General features: G+C 56.3%; 3 protein-coding genes across 9 annotated transcripts in view; 2 read left to right on the top strand and 1 right to left on the bottom strand.

Moving 5' to 3' along the window:
• The window catches only part of CTCF (CCCTC-binding factor), a 40,009-nt gene extending 37,941 nt beyond the window's left edge, over nt 1–2,068 (top strand). For all 3 annotated transcript variants that reach the window (XM_036897906.2, XM_036897908.2, XM_036897907.2), the window contains one exon: nt 572–2,068. In XM_036897906.2, coding sequence (XP_036753801.1) covers nt 572–756 — 185 coding nt within the window. In that variant the 3' untranslated portion in view covers nt 757–2,068. The remainder of the gene's footprint in view (nt 1–571) is intronic.
• A 3,561-nt stretch (nt 2,069–5,629) lies between these two features.
• Nucleotides 5,630–17,879, top strand: CARMIL2 (capping protein regulator and myosin 1 linker 2). Of its 5 annotated transcripts, none has more exons than XM_036897623.2 (39): nt 5,630–6,008; nt 6,263–6,357; nt 6,449–6,499; nt 6,743–6,805; nt 6,909–7,033; nt 7,167–7,258; nt 7,436–7,506; nt 7,622–7,695; nt 7,842–7,917; nt 7,997–8,085; nt 8,208–8,302; nt 8,378–8,464; nt 8,538–8,650; nt 8,765–8,842; nt 8,954–9,030; nt 9,122–9,226; nt 9,407–9,476; nt 9,617–9,698; nt 9,785–9,881; nt 9,963–10,020; nt 10,150–10,322; nt 10,501–10,663; nt 10,743–10,844; nt 11,877–12,005; nt 12,089–12,202; nt 12,372–12,532; nt 12,611–12,698; nt 12,927–13,079; nt 13,203–13,269; nt 13,714–13,949; nt 14,807–14,907; nt 14,990–15,353; nt 15,437–15,559; nt 16,410–16,446; nt 16,622–16,693; nt 16,796–17,017; nt 17,173–17,253; nt 17,594–17,671; nt 17,758–17,879. In XM_036897623.2, exons 1-39 carry the CDS (start codon nt 5,969–5,971, stop codon nt 17,868–17,870), a joined length of 4,215 nt encoding a protein of 1,404 aa, XP_036753518.2. In that variant the 5' UTR covers nt 5,630–5,968; the 3' UTR covers nt 17,871–17,879. The 5 variants fall into 5 exon arrangements, with proteins under 5 accessions (XP_036753518.2, XP_036753519.2, XP_036753520.2 ...); XM_036897624.2 differs by having other exon boundaries at nt 17,203–17,253; XM_036897625.2 differs by lacking the exon at nt 17,173–17,253.
• On the bottom strand, nt 17,879–20,676 carry ACD (ACD shelterin complex subunit and telomerase recruitment factor). The gene is made up of 12 exons (XM_036897630.2): nt 20,521–20,676; nt 20,302–20,438; nt 20,071–20,164; nt 19,908–19,984; nt 19,732–19,776; nt 19,586–19,620; nt 19,281–19,432; nt 19,106–19,202; nt 18,948–19,031; nt 18,381–18,754; nt 18,160–18,251; nt 17,879–18,079 (listed from the first exon to the last, which is right to left on the bottom strand). Exons 1-12 carry the CDS (start codon nt 20,617–20,619, stop codon nt 18,001–18,003), a joined length of 1,365 nt encoding a protein of 454 aa, XP_036753525.2. The 5' UTR covers nt 20,620–20,676; the 3' UTR covers nt 17,879–18,000.
• Between the last annotated feature and the right edge of the window lie 47 nt (nt 20,677–20,723).

Genomic DNA, 20,723 nt, shown 5'->3' on the forward strand with positions numbered 1-20,723 from the left:
TCCCTTAGTCCCATGTACATGGGTGATGGTGTCTATCACAGAGGGAGAGGGGTGGTTAGCTACAGATCCTGGAAACCATTCCACCTACACACATGGAGTGAAAAAACTGGTGGGAGGGCCCCGGGTGTGGGAGAGCTTCAGAATCAATGTCAGGTTCATTCTTGCTATATAGGTGGGTCACCTCTGAAATGGACTTAGGCCACACACTCTGTAGTATTCTTAGTCACGCGTCTCCATCTTTTGTCTGTTTCACTACTATAAAACCCAACCAGCTGTTCTTCCTGACTGATTTTCCTTTTTGACATAAAGGAAAATTAAGGCTTTTATTTTGTAATCTGGAAGGCATATGAAAATGAATGTTGGCATTTTGTTCTTTGATAGTTTCTAGAGTACTAGGGGCTTTAAGTATGGTTACTTCTTTATAATTGATTTTCTCTGCATGTATCACTACTACAGTGATCCAGTATAGGTTGTATATTGCTGACATCCATTTAGTGTCAAGTCTGAAAAGACCCTTGCAGTCCTCAGGGACTTTTAATGGAGCATTTGTTTTGTTCATGCCCTTTTCCAGCAACAGCCATCATTCAGGTTGAAGACCAGAATACAGGTGCAATTGAGAACATTATAGTTGAAGTCAAAAAAGAGCCAGACGCAGAACCCACGGAGGGGGAGGAGGAGGAGGCCCAGCCAGCAGCCACAGATGCCCCCAACGGGGACCTCACGCCCGAGATGATCCTCAGCATGATGGACCGGTGATGGCAGGGCCATGCTCATGGCCGGGACTGCTCTGGGCTGTGTTTAAACGGCCTGCATCTTAATTTTTCTCCCTTCTCTCTTTTGGCTTTGGGAAAAGCATCATTTTACACCATTTTACCAAACATACCGAGAACTAAAACTTCAAGGATGATGTTAGAAAAATGTGATTAACTAGAACTTGCTGTTTGATGTTAGCAAATCATGGAATGTTCTGAGTCCTGAGGGTTTACTGTGAAATGCTGAGGAGAGTGTTGACGCCTGATTGTGTTTCTTAGATGGAAACAGAGACATCAAGCCCTCTCTCTTGCTTGGTAAACCACTCCAGAATGGCAACCGGATTTCCCAGAGTTCTATGGTCTTCTTCCCAGGAGAGTTTTTAATTGTAAATTCAGATGTGGGAAGGACTTAGACTTTTAAAACTGGTTTTTGCTTTTGCTTTTCCCTGACTCCCTTTGCTCGGAGTCAGCTGCACACCAGTAGTATGGCATGCTACGATCGGTTTCTGTCCCGAAGGCTTTGCCTCTTTCTTGGCAAAGCTTCTGGTATGGTCAAGCTTGTAAATAACTTTTTTTACATTTTAATCTTTTCCATTAATTAAGAGGTTGGAAAGAAGTGCAGTGTAAGAAAACCCAGCATTTTAATTACTTGCAAATTAAGTTACCACAGACTCTGTAGTATGTAAATGTTGAGAAGGAATTGGATCACAATCATGTAGCAGAACGGCGCCCAGACTGCTGCCTGCTAGTGACGGATGCCCATGTGGAAGATCATGATATCCAGCCCATGGAGCCAGCATTTGAACCTTGTACAATTAACTCTCAGTTATAATTTTTCATCTACATTTTCTTTGCTCTGTTTGTAGCTGAATTTTGTGTTTTATAAGTCCATTGTTAAAGCAGAAGGGTGATTATGAGTGGATCACAGCAGCCCTTAAAAGCTGGGCCATAAAATTTCAGTAGGTCAGTAATTTAAACTTTGGATCTTCAAAAAAATAATAATGTGAAGCAAAACCAACTAAAGAATGATTCTTGCACATGAGCTGTCACATGTTTAAAATGTGTTTTTTAGAGAGCCTCAGTCTTGCTGATTTCAAACACTTTTTTCTTCTGTGTATTGCTTTTAAAAGAGCCATCAGTTAGCTATCACTCTAGGTTGATACATTTTGTACTTAGCTGTACTGTGTGATATTTTTCATTATTTTAGGACACCAACATGAGACCTGTAATAAAATATGTAATGGGGTTGAAAGCTGGGGAGGAGGATCTACTGCTGTACAGCTAATAAATCATAATGGATTAACAAGTGCTCCAAACACCCTGTCTTGTGTGATTCCTGCCTCAGGGGCGCCCAGAGGGGTCTGCACGGCTAGCCTTAGGCAGTGCAGGCCTCCTTGCCTTTCTGAGGCAAACTGTTCTCTGGGATTTTCCTCTCTAGCAGATAGGAGATGATCTTGGCAGATGTGCTACTGAGTGCATCCTGCTGCAGGCTTTAACTCCCTGAAAGTGTGTGTGAATAGAGAGGTGAGTGGATGCCAGCTGCCGGCCTCCGTGATCCACCTTAGGGGTAGGTTCCCCAAGACAGAGGGATGGGCCACAGAGGTCAGAATGGAGGGTGCTGACAGGAAGCTGTCCTCAGGATCTCCACCCGAGGAAGGCTGGGATCAGTGCCTCAAGCTCTGCCCAGTGCAGAGGAACAGAGAGAAACAGCCCAGTCTGCTCTGAAGTTTTTTTGAGAGGGGAGACAGATGAACAGTCATCAGACTGTGGAAAGAGACTCCTGGATAGCACAGTTTGTGCACCACAGGAAGCAGGATGGGAAGGGAACGGTATCAGGAAGATTAGCATTAATCAAAGGTCAACCTTACTGCTAATGGCCATTTCTGGGCAGATTGCTTTGCCAAACCCTTTTTAGCCAGAATTTCTGTGAGAAGAAAGGACAGGTGTCTGTTAGTTAGTCTTTGGCAGGCTTCTGCTGTCCATGCAGTCAAGTATCCCAGGAAAGCAGTCACCATCTGGGGCCTCAAAACTGAACCAGGTAGTCAACTTTTTGGACTGAATGTTAGTGGCCTGAGGCTGCAGAGCACTTGGTCTCTATCCCACAGTGGGCCAACCCCCCCTATCCCCACCGCCAGGGGCCAGAGTACCACCTGCCAGAATTGTTTTGGTGGCCACATAAATTTTTTAAAGGTGTTTGTAATAGTCTTTGCAGAACAGAGGCATTTATCTGTATCTTCAAAATGGCTTTTCATTTCTCATTGTATTCTTTCAAATTGAAAGCTTAAAAGGATTTGTTTTGAATGGGAAGGGAGCAAGAAAAGCGACATTCTGATGATGGAGTTAACAGCTGAAAGGGATTTCCCCATTGCATAGCCTATGCTACATCCTGTGGGACTCCTTCAATTAAGACCCTCAGCAGCAGAAGCCAATTCTCATTATTGGTCCACACCAGTACTTTGGGTGGGGAAGTTCCTGAGCTGTCTGCAGCGCTCTTCCCCACTGTTAAACCATGGTGGGTACTGGAATAAGATCGTCTGTTCCCTTTCCATACCCGGGCTGGCGTCACCCCACCCAGTGCTGCTCAGTTCAGCAAGCACCTGAGCCCTCTTGCTTTTGGTGAGGATCTCATCCTTCAAAGCCTGATGGGAGCCTTGTAGCAGCACAGGGAGGTGCCGCCTGGCCCCATCACCCTGTGCTGCTGGAGTGGGCAGGGTCTTACTCCTCATTAGAACTTTAAGCATTTCCTAAGCGCCCACGGAGTGTCATGCTGTCTAGAACAGACAAGCTGAAGGCTTCTTCCTCACTGAGACACTGTCACTGGTAGGATTTGACATCCCATATGTTTACTTGGTCTCCAATAGTACTGTTGGTTTTGTCACTGCCTCCCTGACCACCAGCAGTATGGAGGTATGCAGCTAGCCTGGCATCCTAGCCTCATCTCTGTGCTGATCCCGGTTTCCCCTCCACAACCCCCTGCCTGCCACACAGCACTCCCCAGACATGGACTGACGTTCCCTCCAACAAGCGCTATGGCAGTCACTCCCTTTGTATTTCTCCTTGTTATTCTAAACAGAAAAATCCCAATGAGGTAGGTTTTCCATTCTGTTTTGGACTCCTAGGGTTGCATAGACTTGGCAAAAGTGAGTGTTCACTGAGTGCTCAGCACTGCTGTGAGCACTTTTTTTAAATTAAGGTATCATTGATAAACACTCTTATAAAGGTTTCACATGCATAACTGTGGTTATTACAGTCACCCATATTATCAAGTCCCCCCCACAACCCACTGTAGTCACTGTCTATCAGTGTAGTAAGATGCCAGAGTCACTATTGTCTTCTCTGTGCTACACTGTCTTCCCCATGATCCCCACCACCACCATGTATGTCAATCATAATACCCCTCAATCAATCCTCTTCTCCCTCCCTCCCACCTGCCCTCCCCACCCCTCCCCTTTGGTAACCCTTAGTCCCTTCTTGGAGTCTGAGTCTGCTGCTGTTTTGTTCCTTCAGTTTTGCTTCATTGTTATACTCCACAAATGAGGGAAATCACTTGCTATTTGTCTTTCTCTGCCTGGCTTATTTCACTGAGCATAATACCCTCTATGTGAGCACTTTCCTTAAGAAGCAACACTTTAAGGTAAGTTAATAGCACCAGTTTACAAAGCAGGAATAGAAGCCCAGAAAGGTTAAGTAACTTACTCAGTGTCAGACAGCTGGTGAGAGGAGGAGTCAGGACTTAGGCAGTCTGCCTTGAGAACCTACATTCTTGACCACTTGGCCATGCTGTAAGTATGAGAGACCTGTTGGGGTCTCCCCACTAAGCAGTTTGTGGATTCTATGTGGTCTTAGACTCCTAGATTTTAACTTGAACCCCCCTTTCAAACTGGGAGGCGGCAGTTGGAAAGGACTTGTGCTTCAGTCTGCAGGAACTCGGGGTACCTCCAGCTGAGTAGTTCCCTGTCAGGCCTTGGCTATCACCCCTTGGGCCTGTTGCTTGAGGGGAGATGGCTTCCCCCAAGTTGCTATTACCCAGTTTTTACTTGCCACTCTGTCTCAGTGGGGGACCTCCACAAGAGATTTTTTTGGTGGGTGGGGTGACCAGATGACTGGGGGATGCCTTCGCTGTCTTCAAGTCCCAAGAGGAGGAGGGGTAGCTAGAGATCTGAAAGAAACACAGGGCTCAGCCCAGGATCTCACCTACTCTGAGTTATTTCACCTCTGCTGGCTCAGCTGTGGGCAGGGCAGAGTACTGTTCCTGATCTCATAAGTGGAGTTTAGATTTTAATGGAAGAAAAAACGTAATTCCCCCACTTTGCACACCCCAGAATCTAGGTCCTGGGGATTTTATAGAGAGCCTGCTTCTGGCCAATAACCTGATACCTCCCAGCCCTGGTGACACTAGCTTCCCTCTCCCCAAACTCCAGCTCCAGTATGCAGACACTGGAGAGCCCCCCCCATACCAGGCCTTTGCTCCTGTGTCACTCAGCCCCTCCGTGAAGCCCTTGGGGCTTGGGCCTTAGCCAGAGGCTTCCCCACCTCCAACCTTGACCCAGTCTGAAACTGATGAAAGCTGAGGACACTCCACTGTAGAAAAGGGTGTCTGTGCCCATCTAGCATATTTTCAGCCCATTCAAATGTTGGTGGACTCCCCAGGGGATCACCCACTCCAGGTAAGAAGCAACACGTAAGAAGCCGGTCTTCCCGGCTAGGCTCCGGGTGTTGGGAGAAATTTGATGTTCCTTGCTGAACAGTTACTCCTTCTGTTGGGCCCCATGTCCCTCTCCCCAGCTGGGCCTTGCAAGGGACCAACAAGGATGGGCCGCAGGGATCCCCAGGCGGGTAGCGCCCCCTGGTGCTTACGGCAGGGACTGCGGTGCGGGGGTGAAAGTAGGGGTATAATAACCTCAAGAGGCAAGCAACAGGCCCGACCCTCTCGGCCACACCACTCCCTACCCCGTGTCCGCTCTGACGGAGTACCTCCTGAGCAACCGGGAGGGCAGCTGGGGCTCTGCCCGCCTCCTACCTCTCCCGACCCGCGGAGGCCCGGGCGGGGAGGAGCCGGGCCGGGGGCGGCCTGGCAGGAAGCAGCGCGTACCTTCCGCTGCAGAAGGAGCAGGTGGCTGCAGTGCGGGCCAGGGCCCCAGGTTTCCTGTGTGTGTGACCGCTAGTTACTGTCTCTCGTCGGAGCTCCTTGGGACCCCGGCCACCCGGCCCAGTCCATGGCCCAGGCCCCCGACGGCATATCCTGTGAGCTTCGAGGTAAGCACAGGCCCTTCCTGCCTACTCATCTGGGAGGAAGTGGCGTGACCCCAAAGAGAGGCCCACCCAGCACCCAGGGATGCCAGGCAAGTGGTTCTCTAGGCTTCTCCGCAAGGCTTGGTGCCCCCAGATCCACTCCACTCCTTCCTTGCCAGCCTATAGATGAACCCAAGCCCCTAGCCTGGTACAGACCATGGGCATGAGTTGACCTCCGCGGGAGGACCAAATTCACCTACCAGGCTGCTCTTCAACAGGAGAAATCATCAAGTTCCTGTGGCCCAAGGAGGCAGAGTTGCTGCTGAAAACCTGGCTACCAGAGCGGGAGGGTGCCGAGAGAGGTCATGTCCTGGTATGGCAGGGGCAGAGCCGGAGGGCCACTGGGGCCCAGCCAGAACAAGCCCCTTGCCCTGCACAGGGTATCAGACACTCTCTCCCCCCAGGCACTGCTGCGATGGAGAGCCTATCTGCTCCACACCTGCCTCCCTCTAAGGGTGAGTGCCAGGGCCTGGCTGCCGCCGCCTCCCTTGCCCTCCAGCAGCTCCCTCGAGGAGGGCTGCATCAGCAGAGTTCTCTGCCTTGCCCTTGTGGGCTCTGCCCTTCCAACAGCACCGGGCTCCTAGTAGCAGGCAGGACTGGAGTCTAGGCAGGTCTGGCTCTCCAGACTGCACAAAGGCCTAGGATCCCTGGAGGGTGGGGCTCAGGCCTTGGTCCCCGCTGATTCAGGCCCTTCACAGGTGGACTGCACGTTCAGCTACCTGGAGGTCCAGGCCATGGTGCTGCAGGAGACACCCCCTCAGGTGAGAAGTTTAGTACCCCCACCAAGGCCTGCAGCCTAGCCTTCACCTCCCCCTCCACCTGTCCCCACACATGGAGCCCAGTCCAGGAGCCTGCCCTCCCCAGGTCACCTTTGAGCTAGAGTCCCTGCCTGTCTTGGTCCTGGAGTTTCCTGGTGTGGCTGCTCTGGAACAGCTGGCCCAGCACATCGCTGCAGCCATCAAGAAGATCTTCCCTGGCTCGACCCTTGGGTGAGGCCCAGCGATTCCAGTGGGTTGGCAGGGAAGGCAGCAATAGGGGATGCTCTGGATGACATGAGCAGGTTGCCTCCCATCCCAGGGGCTAGAAGTCCGTTGCCGCCTTCTCCTTTATCTCCCTCCCCAGGAAGCTATTCCGGAGGCCCACACCCCACTCCATGCTGGCTCGGCTGGAGAGAAGCAACCCCTCAGAGGCCACTGCACCCAGCAGACCCTGTGGTAAGGGCCAAAGCAGGGCCACACAAGGCTTCCAGCCTACCCAGCTCCTGTAACCCCAGAACCCTGGATTTGGGGGTCTCCTGAACTGAACAGAGTCAAGGCACAGCCACCAACCAGCTTGGGTCTGATCTTCCTTCATCTCTGATCTTTTGTCTTGCTCCCCCCCTACGCCCCCAGGTGGCTTCTTAGAGACATATGAGGCTCTATGTGACTACAATGGCTTCCCTTTCCGAGAGGAGATCCAGTGGGTGAGGGTAGGGCCCTCTCTGGGGGCTCTGGAGATATCCGACCCCTTATGTGCATTCAGTCCCTCCCCACCCCTTGTGGCCCCAAGCCAGCTGGAGACACTTTCTTCCTGTCCAGGATGTGGACACCATCTACCATCGTCAGGGCTGCCGCCATTTCAGCCTAGGAGACTTCAGCCACCTGGGTAGTCGGTGTGTGGCCTGCCTGCCAGGACTGGGAAGGGAGGAAGATTCCATGACCCACCTTCCTGGGCCTCAGCCTCTCCATGGAGTAGGATGTGTGCCTAGGATCTGGCTGGAGGGCCCTGAACTCTGCCCCTGCCACTTCTCCCGCCCAGGGACCTGGCCTTGAGTGTGGCTGCCCTGTCCTACAATCTGTGGTTCCAGTGCCTCTCCTGTGTGGACATGAAGCTGGTGAGAGTGTAGGGGCAGGGAGGGACCAAGGGTGTGGGGGTGGGGGTGCAGCCCTCTGAGCCCTCACTCTGGTTCTCAGAGCCTTGAGGTCTTGGAACAGATTCTACACATGATGAGTCAATCATCCCACTTGGAGGAACTGGTGCTAGAGACCTGTGGCCTGAGGGGGTAAAGGGGACAGAATAGGGCTTGGGGACAGGAGTCTGGGGGCTTGGGATTGGGAAGCTAGTGGCCTGGGGAGGAGTTGGGAATCTAAGGTCAGAGTTTCACGCCTGGGGTCTTGTCCCCAGAGACTTTGTCCGGCGACTGGCCCAGGCACTGGCAGGGCACTCAGGCTCTGCACTGAAGGAACTCAGCCTGGCGGGGAACCTGCTGGATGACCGAGGTATGGCTGAGCCTGGGGAACCCTGGGGGCTGCCATTGGAGGAGGTGAGATCCACATGGCCATCGCATCCCTCAGGCGTGGCTGCACTCTGCAGACACCTGGAGCATCGTCCTGGAGCCCTGAGGAAACTCAGCCTAGCGCAGACCGGGTTGACACCTCGAGGTAGGAAGGGACCAGAATGAGGTGAGGGAGGTGGGTCTGCCTTATTCTGAGCCACCCCCTTCTCCACCACCAGGGATGAGGGCTCTGGGGCGTGCACTGGCTTCCAACACCGCCTTTGACTCTGTCCTGACCCACCTGGACCTTTCAGGGAACCCTGGCGCACTGGGGGCCTCAGAGGACAGTGGGGTGAGTGGCTATTTTTAGTGGCTGTGATTGGGGTGCCTTCAGCAGTGGAGTGCTAGGAAGCTCTTGGTGAGGTGAACTCTGACCTCCTCCCTCCCACCCCCATCCTCCCACCAGGGCCTCTATAGTTTCCTGAGCCGGTCTAATGTTCTGACGTTCCTGAATCTCGCAGGCACCGACATCGCCCTGGACACTGTGAGGGGGTGGTCCGTGGGGGGTTGATCAGTAGGGCTGGGTGGCTGAGGCCCGAGGGTAGACGGGCGGGGCTCCCGGCTCACCAGGGGTAGCCCACACCTCCTCCCGCAGCTCTTCGCAGCGCTGTCTCGAGGCTGCTGCGCCGGCCTCACGCACCTCGACGCTTCGAGGAACATCTTCTCCCGCACGTAAGGGAGGCGGGCCCGGGAGGAGCGGGGGGTCACCGTCGGGAGCCACCTCTCGTGCCGGCAGCCCATTCCTCCGGCTCCGCCACCCCAGGAAGTCCCGGGCTGCGCCTGCCGCGCTGCAACCCTTCCTCAGCCGCGCGGGGACGCTTCGGCACCTGGGCCTGGCTGGCTGCAAGCTGCCACCCGAAGCGCTCAGGTCAGTGTCGCCGCCCACTGCCTAGTTCCTGCGTGCACGGCCACCCCCAGGCCAGGACCCCAGAGCCTCAGCACCCTCCTTCCATGCCCACACCTCCCCTGCATCCCGGCCCTGCCTTCTTGGTATTCGTTCGCGTCCTGGGGCCCCCCTTTCCCAGCTCCCACCACCATCCCCTCCCAGGGCCATTTTGGAAGGCCTCGCACTCAACACGCACACAGGCGACCTGCATCTGGACCTGAGTGCTTGTGAGGTGAGCGCCCGGCCCCGAGACGTGAACAGGGAGTGGGTCCACCCATTGGGAGTGGGGTGCGGGGCTGTTGGACCACGGATCCTCCCCACCTGTGGCCTGTTGGCCTGTTGGCTTGAGCATGCCCCACCTTCCACCTTCAGCTGCGCTCAGCAGGCGCTCAGGTGATACAAGACTTAGTGTGTGACGCTGGTGCAGTGAGCTCTCTGGATCTGGCGGATAATGGTGAGGCCGCCCAGAAACCCATTCACCCAATTCCCCCCCCCCCACCCCCGCAGCCTCGCCTTAACCGTGACCCGACCTGCTCCCAGGCTTTGGTTCAGACATGGTGACTCTGGTCCTGGCCATTGGGAGGAGTCGGTCCCTGCGACATGTGTCTCTTGGAAGGAACTTCAACGTCCGGTGCAAGTGAGACCCCATCCCACTCCTGGGCCTCCCAGACAGCACCCCACCACCCGGATCCCACTCAACTTTGGCCCTTGCCCACAGGGAGACCCTAGACGACGTCCTGCACCGGATTGTCCAGCTCATGCAGGATGACGACTGTGTGAGTTCACAGGACCATGAGGGATCCTCAGGCAGTAGACCCCCGTGATTCATGCTCCCTCAGACCCTGTGACCTGCCCTTCTTACTGAACCCTGATTCCAACCACAAATGGCTTTCTCGTAACCCTAGCCCCTGCAGTCTCTGTCCGTGGCTGAGTCAAGGCTGAAGCTGGGTGCCAGCGTCCTGCTCCAGGCCCTGGGCACCAATCCTAACCTGACAGCGCTGGATATCAGCGGCAACGCCATGGGCGACACAGGCGCCAAGATGCTGGCCAAGGCACTTCGGGTCAACACGCGGCTCCGGTGGGCGGGGTCAAAGGGGTGGGACCAACGAGGGAGGAGGGCCTACTCGGCTAAGGGGCGGGGCTGAATGAGGCAGAGCAAATGAAGCAGACTGATGCGAGAGGGGAATAGACAAGGCCAGCATGTTGGGTGGGGCCTGGCGGAACTCCGCCCCCGACTGAAGCCCGGCCCGGCCCAGATCTGTGGTCTGGGACCGGAACCACACTTCTGCTCTTGGCCTACTGGACGTAGCACAGGCCCTGGAGCAGAATCGCAGTCTGAAGGCTATGCCTCTGCCACTGAACGACGTGGCTCAGGCACAGCGCAGCCGCCCAGAACTGACAACACGAGCAGTGCATCAGGTAGGGGGCCCCCTTTCCTCCCCTACGGGGCTCAGGGCCGTAGCCCCGCCCCGCCCTTCTCAAAATCCCTTCTTCCCAGATCCAAGCCTGTCTGTTGAGGAACAACCGCGCAAACCACGCTTCTTCCAACCGCACCTCCTGCCCTCAGCCACTAAGTCTGGTCTCCAACCCCTCGGAGCAGGTCATTGTCCCCTTTCAACCTTGAGTACCCACAGAAAATAGAGGATGGGGAGAGCTGTGGCACCTGGGAGCCTCCATGAGTTTGACGGTCTGACTTTTGGGGGCCAAGGTGCCTGAATCCTGTCCCAGAGAAGTCCCTCTTCTTGGTCTAGAGAGCAGAGAACTGCTCCTGAAAGAGTGCCCATAACAACACCCCTAGCAGCCTTTTTAAAGCATTTAAGTAGGCTCTCTTGTTAAAGATGGAGGTATTTAAAAATCCACCCTCAATTTCCCCCCACTGATTGTAGCCCTATTTGTTACTTCCCATTCACAGCGCTCTTCTCGCCTCTCCACTGACCTCTGTTGTGGCCAAACCCAGCAGCCCTTTTTATAGCTTCATCTCCCTCCACTACCTTGTCTTTGTGAGATTCCCACCCCTCCATTCCCAAATCCCACTTCTTTCCCAAGCTCCAGAGCCCAGGGCTCTTGACCCAGACATCCACCTGGGCTCCCCATTCAATACATCTTCAAGTGATCTCATCACCTCCCACAAACACTTCTTTCTACCCTGGAACCCAATCTCACATCTACCAACTGCTGCGGACAGACGTTTAGGCCAGATCTTTCCTGGCCACATTACAGCCCCTACACACCTCCTTGGTCCTGCCTCTGGACGGATTCTCAAACACCCCACTCCTCATCCCCACCCCAGCTATCCCCTGCTCCCCCTGGTCCTTCCTCCATGGCTTCTCACTCCCATTTCTCCCACCCCTCAGTCTGTCCTCCAGGTGGATGGTGAACAGACTGGGCTTCTTTTCACCACGATTAACAACTGTCCTTCCTATTCTAGACATTTAGGAAGTATATATGAAGCCCTTACCATGAATCAAAGACACCGCTCTCCATCCTTGAGTAGATAGGGTTCCTAAGTAGCTGGCCTGATGGTATCACCTTCAGGACCTCTCCCGCCCTGTTGGAGACCCTAGGAAAGAGGCAGTCAGAGTCTTGGGGGCCAGGAGGGGCCAGGCTGGGACTGATTCCTTATGCCCCCTAGGAAGTGAACGAACTATGTCAGTCGGTGCAGGAGCATGTGGAGCTACTGGGCTGTGGGGCTGGGCCCCAGGGTGAAGCTGCTGTGCACCAAGCCGAGGACGCCATTCAAAATGCCAACTTCTCTCTCAGTGTGAGCACTCCCTCTTGCTCCTAGGACCCTTCCCCTCTTAGTCAGGTGTCAACTTGCAACTCCTTTTTCTCCTCGGTCTCCAGATTCTCCCCATTCTATATGAGGCTGGAAACTCCCCAAGCCATCAATGGCAGCTGAGGCAGAAACTGGAGGGACTCCTGAGACAGGTGGGCGAGGTCTGCCATCAGGACATTCAGGTGAGATGGTACCCTTGCCCCAGCCACACTTCCATATGCATGCTTGACCCTCATCCCATGGGCCTAACTTTGACACCCCTTGAATCAATGTTCTCTGGGGATTGGAGCCTCAAGCCAGTAGGTCTGGGCCCTAGCCACACCCTCATCTCATGCTCTGACTTTTGCCCAGGACTTCACTCAGGCCACACTGAACACAACAAGGAGCCTCTGCCCACAGATGCTGCAGGGACCCAGGTGGAGGGAACAGCTAGAGGAGGTCCTGGTGGGTTCAAGGGGCCTCCCAGAGCTGCTCCCAGAGCACCTGCTGCAAGATGCTTTTACTAGGCTCAGGTAGGCTGGCTAGGGCTGGGCTGGGCTGGGCAGGGCTGGGCAGAGACAGACACTAAACTTGCTCTTTCTTGCCCTCAGGGACATGCGGCTGTCAGTCACTGGGACCTTGGCAGAGAGTATTGTGGCTCAGGCTCTGGCAGGGCTGAGTGCAGCCAGGGATCGGCTGGTGAGAGGAAAATCTGTTATACACACACAAACACACACTCACTCTCTCTCTCTCTCTCTCCCCTTTCCCCCTCCCTCTCCGTCACACCACACCTGGCTCCTGCCTTGCAGGGGTTCTGTAATGTCTTTTGGGGTCATGTAGCCCAGGGTTATTTCAGGGTTCCCTTAGCACTGATGAGATTATGGTTGAGGCCCTACCTGCCCATCTTTGGAGTGCCTGGTATTGCAGGTGGAGAGTCTGGCTCAGCAGGCAACAGTGGCAGTGCCCCCTGCCATACCGGCACTGGCTGGAGAACATAGTCCTCTTGGGCCTGGGGAATTGGAAAATCTTTTTTTCCCTGAGGAGGAGAAGGAAAAGGAAGAGGATGAACAGGAACAGAAGGTATGTGGTCCCATTCTAGGTCCCACTCCGGGCCTAGAACCCTAAACATTGCCATCTTGTTCTGGAGTGTGGAAGATGGGGAGGCAGCTCCCCTGCCCAGGCTGTTTGTGCCCTCCCCACCAGGGTGACAGTCCTCCACAGAAATGGCCTGAGTCCAGCCACCATCTTCACCTGGTCGCTTCCACTCACAGTAAGTCAGGGCCTTAGGGGGAAGGGAGTTACCCAGGTTGGACTCCATTAGACCAGGGGACCTGGACACATTTATTCATTTCATCTGAGCCCTGTCCCATACTTCCTGACCCTTGACTGTGCCAGAGCAGGACCAACATGCAGTCTGCAAGGTTGGGGTCTGCTGTGTGGCCAGTCAGCTCCGAGCGGATCTGAGCAGACCAAGTCCCGGACACTGTTTCCACTCGCCTCCCTCCCGCCCCTTTCTCTACCCCCAGGACGCGCATGCTTGGCTGTGGCGCGGAGCGCGCGCCGCTCGGGACCGCGCTCAGCACCACGGACAGCGGCGGGGAGGGGCGGGGGCGGGCGGTGTAGCCAGCCCCTCCCCGCGCCCTGGGCGGGTCCCCCGCTGCCCTAGCGCCGCCACCTCCCTGGGCTCGGCGCTCTTCTGGTGCTCTCCCCTCAGGTCCTGCTGAGGGACCAGAGCCGGAGCCCGAGCTGGCGGCTCCGGGAGAAGATGCGGAGCCGCAGGCGGGGCCGTCCGCGCGCGGCTCTCCGAGCCCCGCCGCCCCCGGGCCCTTGGCAGGCCCTCTGCCTCGCATGGACCTGCCACCCGCCGGGCAGCCCCTGCGCCATCCCACCCGGGCCCGGCCGAGGCCGCGGCGCCAGCATCACCACCGCCCGCCGCCGGGGGGCCCCCAGGTGAGCACCTCCCCCACACTCCAGAGCTTGTGAAATTGGGGGGATCAAGGGTGACCCATTCGCCCCTCGGGGGTGGTGGTGGGCAGGGACGTGGGTTGTGAGAACCCAAGACCATCTGGTTATGCAGTGGTGTCCTGGCTTCTTCTTGGTCAACCCCCATCCCCCCAGGCTATTCCCAAGCTGGATCATGCGTGTGGGTTTCACTAAGGGTGCGCCTGGTTGTAAGACTACCTCAGGTTGGGAGTGTGTCCGTCTTATCTATCCTCCCTTCCCCAGGGTTACTGGAAGATGCTGGGCCCCCCCGGCCGCAGGGACAATCATGCATATACTGCATGTCCTGCAGGTGTATACGTGGGGAGATGCATGTGTGGGCAGGGTGCTGGCAGGGCAGTGGGCATAGGGCGGAAGGCGGGGAGGAGCCGGCTTGAGGCCCCCCAGAGGGTCTGACGCAGCAGCCAGCACCGCTGAGCAGGCAGCAGGCCAGGTGGGGTGGGGGTGGGGGCTGCTGCAGGGAACGGTTTGGAGCAGAGGGGGTGGCAAGTGAAAGCATATAATTCAGGGGGCACAGGGGTTCTAGCCTGCTGGTGACCAGGTGGTTCAGGTTGTGTAGGATACTCTGTGGGACAAGAACGTTTGTGGGCTGCGTATATGTCCAGGGCCAACTACTGGTGAGGGGGTATGTGAAATCAGCATCTCTGCCCACCAGTTGGACAGTGGGAGAGCTTATGTCAGTATGCCCCTAGGGTCACCCCAGTTCCCAGGTCCTGGAATTGTTCTGGCCAGCTGCTGGGCAAGGGAGGTGAGAAGAAATCGTGATTGCACTCAGGCCTGAGCATTGGGCCTCTGGTGTTTCCCAGGTGCCCCCAGCCCTGCCACAGGAAGGGAATGGACTCAGTGCCCGTGTGGATGAGGGTGTGGAGGAATTCTTCTCCAAAAGGCTGATCCAGCAGGATCATCTGTGAGTGACGGGCAGTTGCAGGGGGTGGCGGAGGGTGGGGTGCTCCATGGGCCCTCCCACTTACTGCTGGTTGTTCCCACAGCTGGGCACCTGAGGAGGACCCAGCCACCGATGGGGGTACCACCCCTGTCCCCCGTACACTGCGAAAGAAGCTGGGGACCCTCTTTGCCTTTAAGAAGCCTCGTTCAACAAGGGGGCCACGGCCTGAACTAGAGACCAGCCCTGGGGCAGCTCCCCGCACTCGGAAAACCACACTTGGGGACCTGCTGCGGCCACCAGCCCGTCCTGGCCGTGGTGAGGAGCCTGGTGGGGCTGAGGGGGGCACCAGCAGCCCTGACCCCACCCGCAGGAGCCGGCCTCGTTACACTCGGGAAAGCAAGGCCTACTCAATGATACTGCTGCCTGCTGAGGAGGAAGAGGCAATGTTGAGCACCAGGCCTGACAAGGTGAGGCCTGGTGATGGGGAGAGGGCTCTGCTGGAATTAAGGGCAGTGGACTCCCTCCCCACTCGGGCCCTCTCTGTCCCCAGCGGCGGCCCCTGGAGCGGGGAGACATGGAGCTGGCCCCATCCTTTGAGCAGCGGGTACAAGTGATGCTGCAGAGGATCGGTGTGAGCAGAGGCAGCGGGAGTACTGAAGGCAAAAGGAAGCAAGTGAGTTGGGAGGGACACAGTTTGCAGTAAGGGTGCAGGTAACGTGGCTTATGGCATGTCTGTGGATGACATTTGTGGCCAGGAAGAGACTCATGACATCTAATTCTCAGTTCAATCCCCCACCCCTCAAAATAGTCATCAAATTCAACCTTTCTTCCCTGTTTCTGTCTTGGCCCAGGCCACTGTCTACTTAGAGCTGCGACAGCCCTTTTTCTGCAGATCTAACAGAAATCTGAACTTGTCACCTGAATTTGAAATGCAAGTCCACCAGGGGCTTCCTCTTAGGACACTGCCTTAACTCCCAGCCCTGCCTCAAGGCCCTGTGGGGTCTCAGTCCTGATCATTGCTTTCATCTTAACTGTTCTCCACCCTGGTTACAGCTCAGAGCCTCTCATCACCCATGGGTTTTACCAGATTCCTCTTCATCTACATTTGCATTTTTTCTGTGCACCTCTCCTCTCTTCCATGGCCACACTACTAATGCCACTCTCTGGTCACAATCCCTAATAAGAATCACAACCATGTACATTTAATACATTTTCAGAAAAATAAGAAACACATATGAGGTGAAACTCAGCTTTAATTTAGAAACATTAAAGTATAAAAAGTGAGTCACAGAATTAAGAAAGCACATTATTTGTGTGTGTGTGTGTGTGTGTGTGTGTGTTGTGTTTGTTAACTGTCTACCACCCCAGACTGTGAGCTCTAAGAGGACCAAGGCTGGGTTTGCCATGTACTTGCTCAGCCCATGATGAGCATTTAGTAGTGGTTATAAGCACAAGAATGAACAAAAGGACAAAGCTAGGGTGAGGGTGGGCAGACCTGAGCTTGACCTCCCTGTTTCTTACAGAGCAAGGATGGTGAGATCAAGAAGGCTGGCTCAGATGGTAAGTGGAACCCTGAACTAGGGCAGTACATTTCCAGGGAGGGGGATGTCCTTGTCCTTAGATAGTCCAGGGCACTTGCCATCCTGGCGGCAGGGGCAGGGAAGGAAGAGAGGCCAGGTTTTTCTCCCCACTATCCCCAAGGTCTGGTGTCTGAGCCCCTAGCTCTGCCTTTCAGGTGACATTATGGACAGTTCCACAGAAGCCCCTCCCATCTCAATCAAGTCCCGTACCCACTCTGTATCTGCTGGTAAGCAATAGCCAACGTGTGTGTTGAAGGAAAGGCAGGAGGGGGTCAGCCCGCTGGTCAGGCTCACCTCCAGTATCTGCACTGACACCCTTTTCCCTGCAGACCCCACGTGCAGACCTGGTCCAGGGGGCCAGGGGCCTGAGTCCACCACCTGGAAGACACTGGGACAGCAGCTGAATGCAGAGCTCAGGGGCCGTGGCTGGGGCCAACAGGATGGCCCCGGCCCCCCCTCCCCTTGTCCCAGCCCAAGCCCCAGAAAAACCAGCCCCTCTCCAGACAGCCTGGGCCTCCCAGAGGATCCTTGCTTGGGCCCCAGGAATGAAGGTAAGTAGGTACCCTAGTCCCCCCTAATACTGGGCTGGGGACTGGAAAAGTCCTTGCTGAGAACTCAGTTCCTCTGGGGACCCTGAAGGTGGGAGGCAAGGGCTGGAGTGGGGGCCGCTGTTGAGACCATACCCTGACACCCTGGCCTCCCCCAGATGGCCAGCTGAGGCTGAGGCCTCTCTCAGCAGGGCGACGAGCAGTGTCTGTGCATGAGGACCAGCTCCAGGCCCCTATTGGTGAGGGGAAACACCTCCACGTGTGCTTGAGTGAAGGAGGAGATCGGGGAGGGTGGGCTACACGCCTCCCGGTATGGCTCTTGTCTTTGGAGGGGACACACCAGTGGCGTGAGGGGTGGCAAAATCAGGGGCCCAGAAGGCCAGAAGCAAGGGTCTGATAAGCCCTTCCTCCACGTCCAGACGAACCAAGTCTGTCAGGCATGGGAGGATGCAGGGGCAGGGGAAGCTCATAAGGCAAGCGCGTGTACACAAATGCACATGCTGGAGGTTGTTGGGGGGGGGCACAGGGACAGGCGGCAAGACCTCAGCAACCCGCTCCAAGTCTTCCTGTGTCCCTCAGATCGGCCCCTGCGGCTGCAGCGCTCCCCTGTACTGAAGCGCAGGCCAAAGCTTGAGGCGCCCCCATCTCCAAGCTTAGGTAAGTGAGGCTGGGGCCAGTAGGAAGGGTGGCAGGACTGTTCAGTCTAGTCCTGACCCTTCCTGTCTTCCTCTCTCCCTTTGCAGGATCTGGCCTTGGAGCTGAACCTCTGTCCCCACAGCCTACAGAGACCTCCAACCCTGAGTGGAGCCCACCCTCCCCAACCACAGACCAAAGAGGCAGTGGCCACAGCCCCTGACCTTCTCCTTTCCTGCCGCATGAGATTATTTTATTAAAAAACTCAAAGGAAGCAGAGTGTGGAGCACTGTTTGTCCACCTACAGGCATGGACTTGTATGCACACATCCTATCATGTGTTTGCATAACCCCTTACACCTGGGTTAGCTCAGATTCTGGTTGTGGTTCCATCAGAAAGTACAAGGCCCAAGCCACAAGTTGAGGAGGGAGCCTGGGAAGAGAACCATGGCTGTAGGTCAGTGGAGACTGGGACTGGTGACCAAGAGAAAAGGGACAGCCCCAGGCACTCACCTGGCAGCCTGGACCTGGGCACAGAGGGAGGTGCAGGGTGGCTCGTACTCATATTGGAAGGCGGAACCATCACGATGCCTCTTTGGAGGGTCCTAAAGGGGGTGTGATATCTGAAAAGGGCCAGCAAGGACCCCTAACTCCATCTAAGCCCCCGCCCTCTCCCAGTTCTACCCAAGGCCCACCCCCGATCCCACCTTCTAGATTTAAGGGACTATGCTCACCCAGACAGGGCTGGAATCCAGGGCTCCCTTGATGGTTCTTGTCCTTCGAGAGCGCTGCCAGTTCTTGGGGAGCAACCCTAGCTCCTTGAACTCAAGGCTAGGTTTCTGGGCCCTGGTCACATGGGCCTGGTGTGGACTGGGGCCAGGGCCAAGGGGTGAAAGACTTGGGGTGCAGCTCAAGAGTGAGGAGTTGGATACACAGCTAGGGTGTGGAGAACTGGCAGGCAGGGGACCAGGGGCTAAGCAGACAGCTGGTAGGGGCTGGGAGCTGCCCTGCTGCACTGGGTCTACAGCAGCCAAGGACAGGGCAGGCAGAAGGCTGACACTGGTACTGTTTTCCTCTGATGACATGTGGCTGGGTAAGGCAGGGCTTCCTGGGGAGGAGGGAGACTGCCTGTGGGCACGGCCCTCCCAGCTCAGATCAGCTGAGTGGCCCGTGAGCTCAGGCAGGCCTGCAGGGACTGTTCACTCCCCACCTGGCTCTGTACCCTTTCCCAGCAGTCTGCACAGCCCGGGCACCTGACTGATAGACAGCAGTGAATGCCTGTGGCCTGAGCAACACCTTACCTGAGGAACTGGGTGAAGAAGAAGAGGAGATCAGGGTCAGTGATAGTTCCTGTAGAGCCGGGTCTGGTGGGGGTAACTCAAGGCCTGGGGGTTATGGGAGGTTTATCAGCACTGTGGGCACTGGGCTTCCAGTTCTTCCCTTCTCCAGTCCTTCTTACCCTGTGTCTTCTGACCCGGATGCAAAGAGCTCAGGATTCGCTGGTCATTCTCAGAGATGTGAAGCCATAGGCTGGGGACAGTGTACACAACTTCTCCCTGTGGGACATGAGTTCTCAGCCTAGCCTTCGCCCAACTCCTCACCCTGACATTTCTCAAGGGAAGCCCCACACTGACCATGGCCCTGTGGCGTGAGGCAGCCCAGCGTGTGAGAGGGGATGCAGTGCAAGGGCCTGCCAGCATCAGACAGCTCTCAGCCAGGTGCACTAGCGCCCCCCAATGCTCCTGGTCCTCCTCTACTTCATCCAGAAGTTGAGACAGTGAAAGGCCTAGGGGACAGGGTACCAGAGGATCGGTCAAAGCTCAAAGAAGAGGAACAGAAGGGTGGGTGGGGAGGAGGGCTCATTAAGGAAGCAGGAGGTGATGGCTGGGCAGGTCACTCTATAGGGAGTTAGGGTCACTGGGCCAACCCCTACAAGTACCTGCATTGGAGGAGGTAGACTCTGAAAGGTGCTCCCTATAGAAACAGAAGGGACAGGACTGAGGAACAATCCTGAGGCCTACCTGCATAGATTTGTCATGCCCTGACCGAGCCACAATTGGCCCCAGGGCCCAACCCCAGACTCACTCCAGGCATTCATGGAGCTTTTTCTGCACATCCGGGTCCTGGTTGCTAGGAAAAAGAGGAGGATGGTATAGGCAGTCGGTGTTACAAGGGTCCAAGCCCTCCCATCCAAACCGCCCAAAGGCCTATGGCAACACCATCCAGGCCTGTCTAGGGTGGAGGGTAGAGGTATCACTTACCAACCAATCACCCGTTCCCGAGGCTGCTCCGTGGGCAGCAAGCTGAAGCCGTCCACCTGGAGATAGAACTCCGCCGGCTGGAGGGGTGAGATCAGAGACAGGTCTCAAGAGTTGTCACAAAAAGTCACACCCAGTAACCGCTCAAGCCAGCCTCACCACTCACCGCGCCGCGCTCAGCAACTTGGACGCGTACCCCGCAGTCCTGCAGCAGGAGCAGCCGGCCTTCTGCTCCTCGGAAGCCGAATTCCTTCTCCTCCCTGAGGCGAGCGCGACCCTCACAGCCCCGCCCTCCTGAACACAGCCCCGCCCATCTGCAGGCCCGCCCACCTGGGACTCAAGCCCCGGGCTCTCCCGCCAGACTCGGCTCTCCCAGGCCTCGCGGCCCCTCTCTCACCAATCTGAGGCGTTCAGAGCCTCCCGAGTCACCAGGCATCGTACACTGTGGGTCCCGTCGGACACTAGCAGCGTAGTCCCGACGTCAGATGTGTCAGGGGCGCGGGACGGGCCCGGGGCCTCCGCCTCCTCCAGTACCTGACGGCATCGACCAGCGTCAATCCCCACGCCCCAGGGCCCCACCCTGGTCTCGGACCCTAGCGACGGATGGCAGACTCACCTCAAGCAGCTGCGCCGCCCGCGGACTTGAGAGTGCCTCTGACCCCAGGATCAGCCTTCGAATCCAGGGCCGCAGGACCAAGCTCCCCGGGCCTGCCATTCCGCGGCAACACCAAGCGAAGCACCATCCACCTGAGTTCCCTGTGGGTGCCGCGACCCCGCCTCTCCTCGGAAGAGGAAGCGCAAGACAGAGAGGGGCTTGAA

This window comes from Manis pentadactyla, chromosome 15, assembly GCF_030020395.1.
Source record: "Manis pentadactyla isolate mManPen7 chromosome 15, mManPen7.hap1, whole genome shotgun sequence".
NCBI classification, from domain to species: Eukaryota; Metazoa; Chordata; class Mammalia; order Pholidota; family Manidae; genus Manis; species Manis pentadactyla.

Bases quoted from the DNA above. Each gene is read 5' to 3' on its own strand.
- ACD (XM_036897630.2), bottom strand. From the start codon at position 20,619: ATGGCAGGCCCGGGGAGCTTGGTCCTGCGGCCCTGGATTCGAAGGCTG. The intron at 20,439-20,520 runs GTGAGTCTGCCA...CGATGCCGTCAG, and splicing joins GGGCGGCGCAGCTGCTTGAG to GTACTGGAGGAGGCGGAGGC. The intron at 18,080-18,159 runs GTGAGTGCCTGG...TTCTCTTCCCAG, and splicing joins GCCCAGGTCCAGGCTGCCAG to GCTCCCTCCTCAACTTGTGG.
- CARMIL2 (XM_036897623.2), top strand. From the start codon at position 5,969: ATGGCCCAGGCCCCCGACGGCATATCCTGTGAGCTTCGAG. The intron at 8,465-8,537 runs GTAGGAAGGGAC...CTCCACCACCAG, and splicing joins GACCGGGTTGACACCTCGAG to GGATGAGGGCTCTGGGGCGT. The intron at 16,447-16,621 runs GTAAGTGGAACC...TCTGCCTTTCAG, and splicing joins CAAGAAGGCTGGCTCAGATG to GTGACATTATGGACAGTTCC.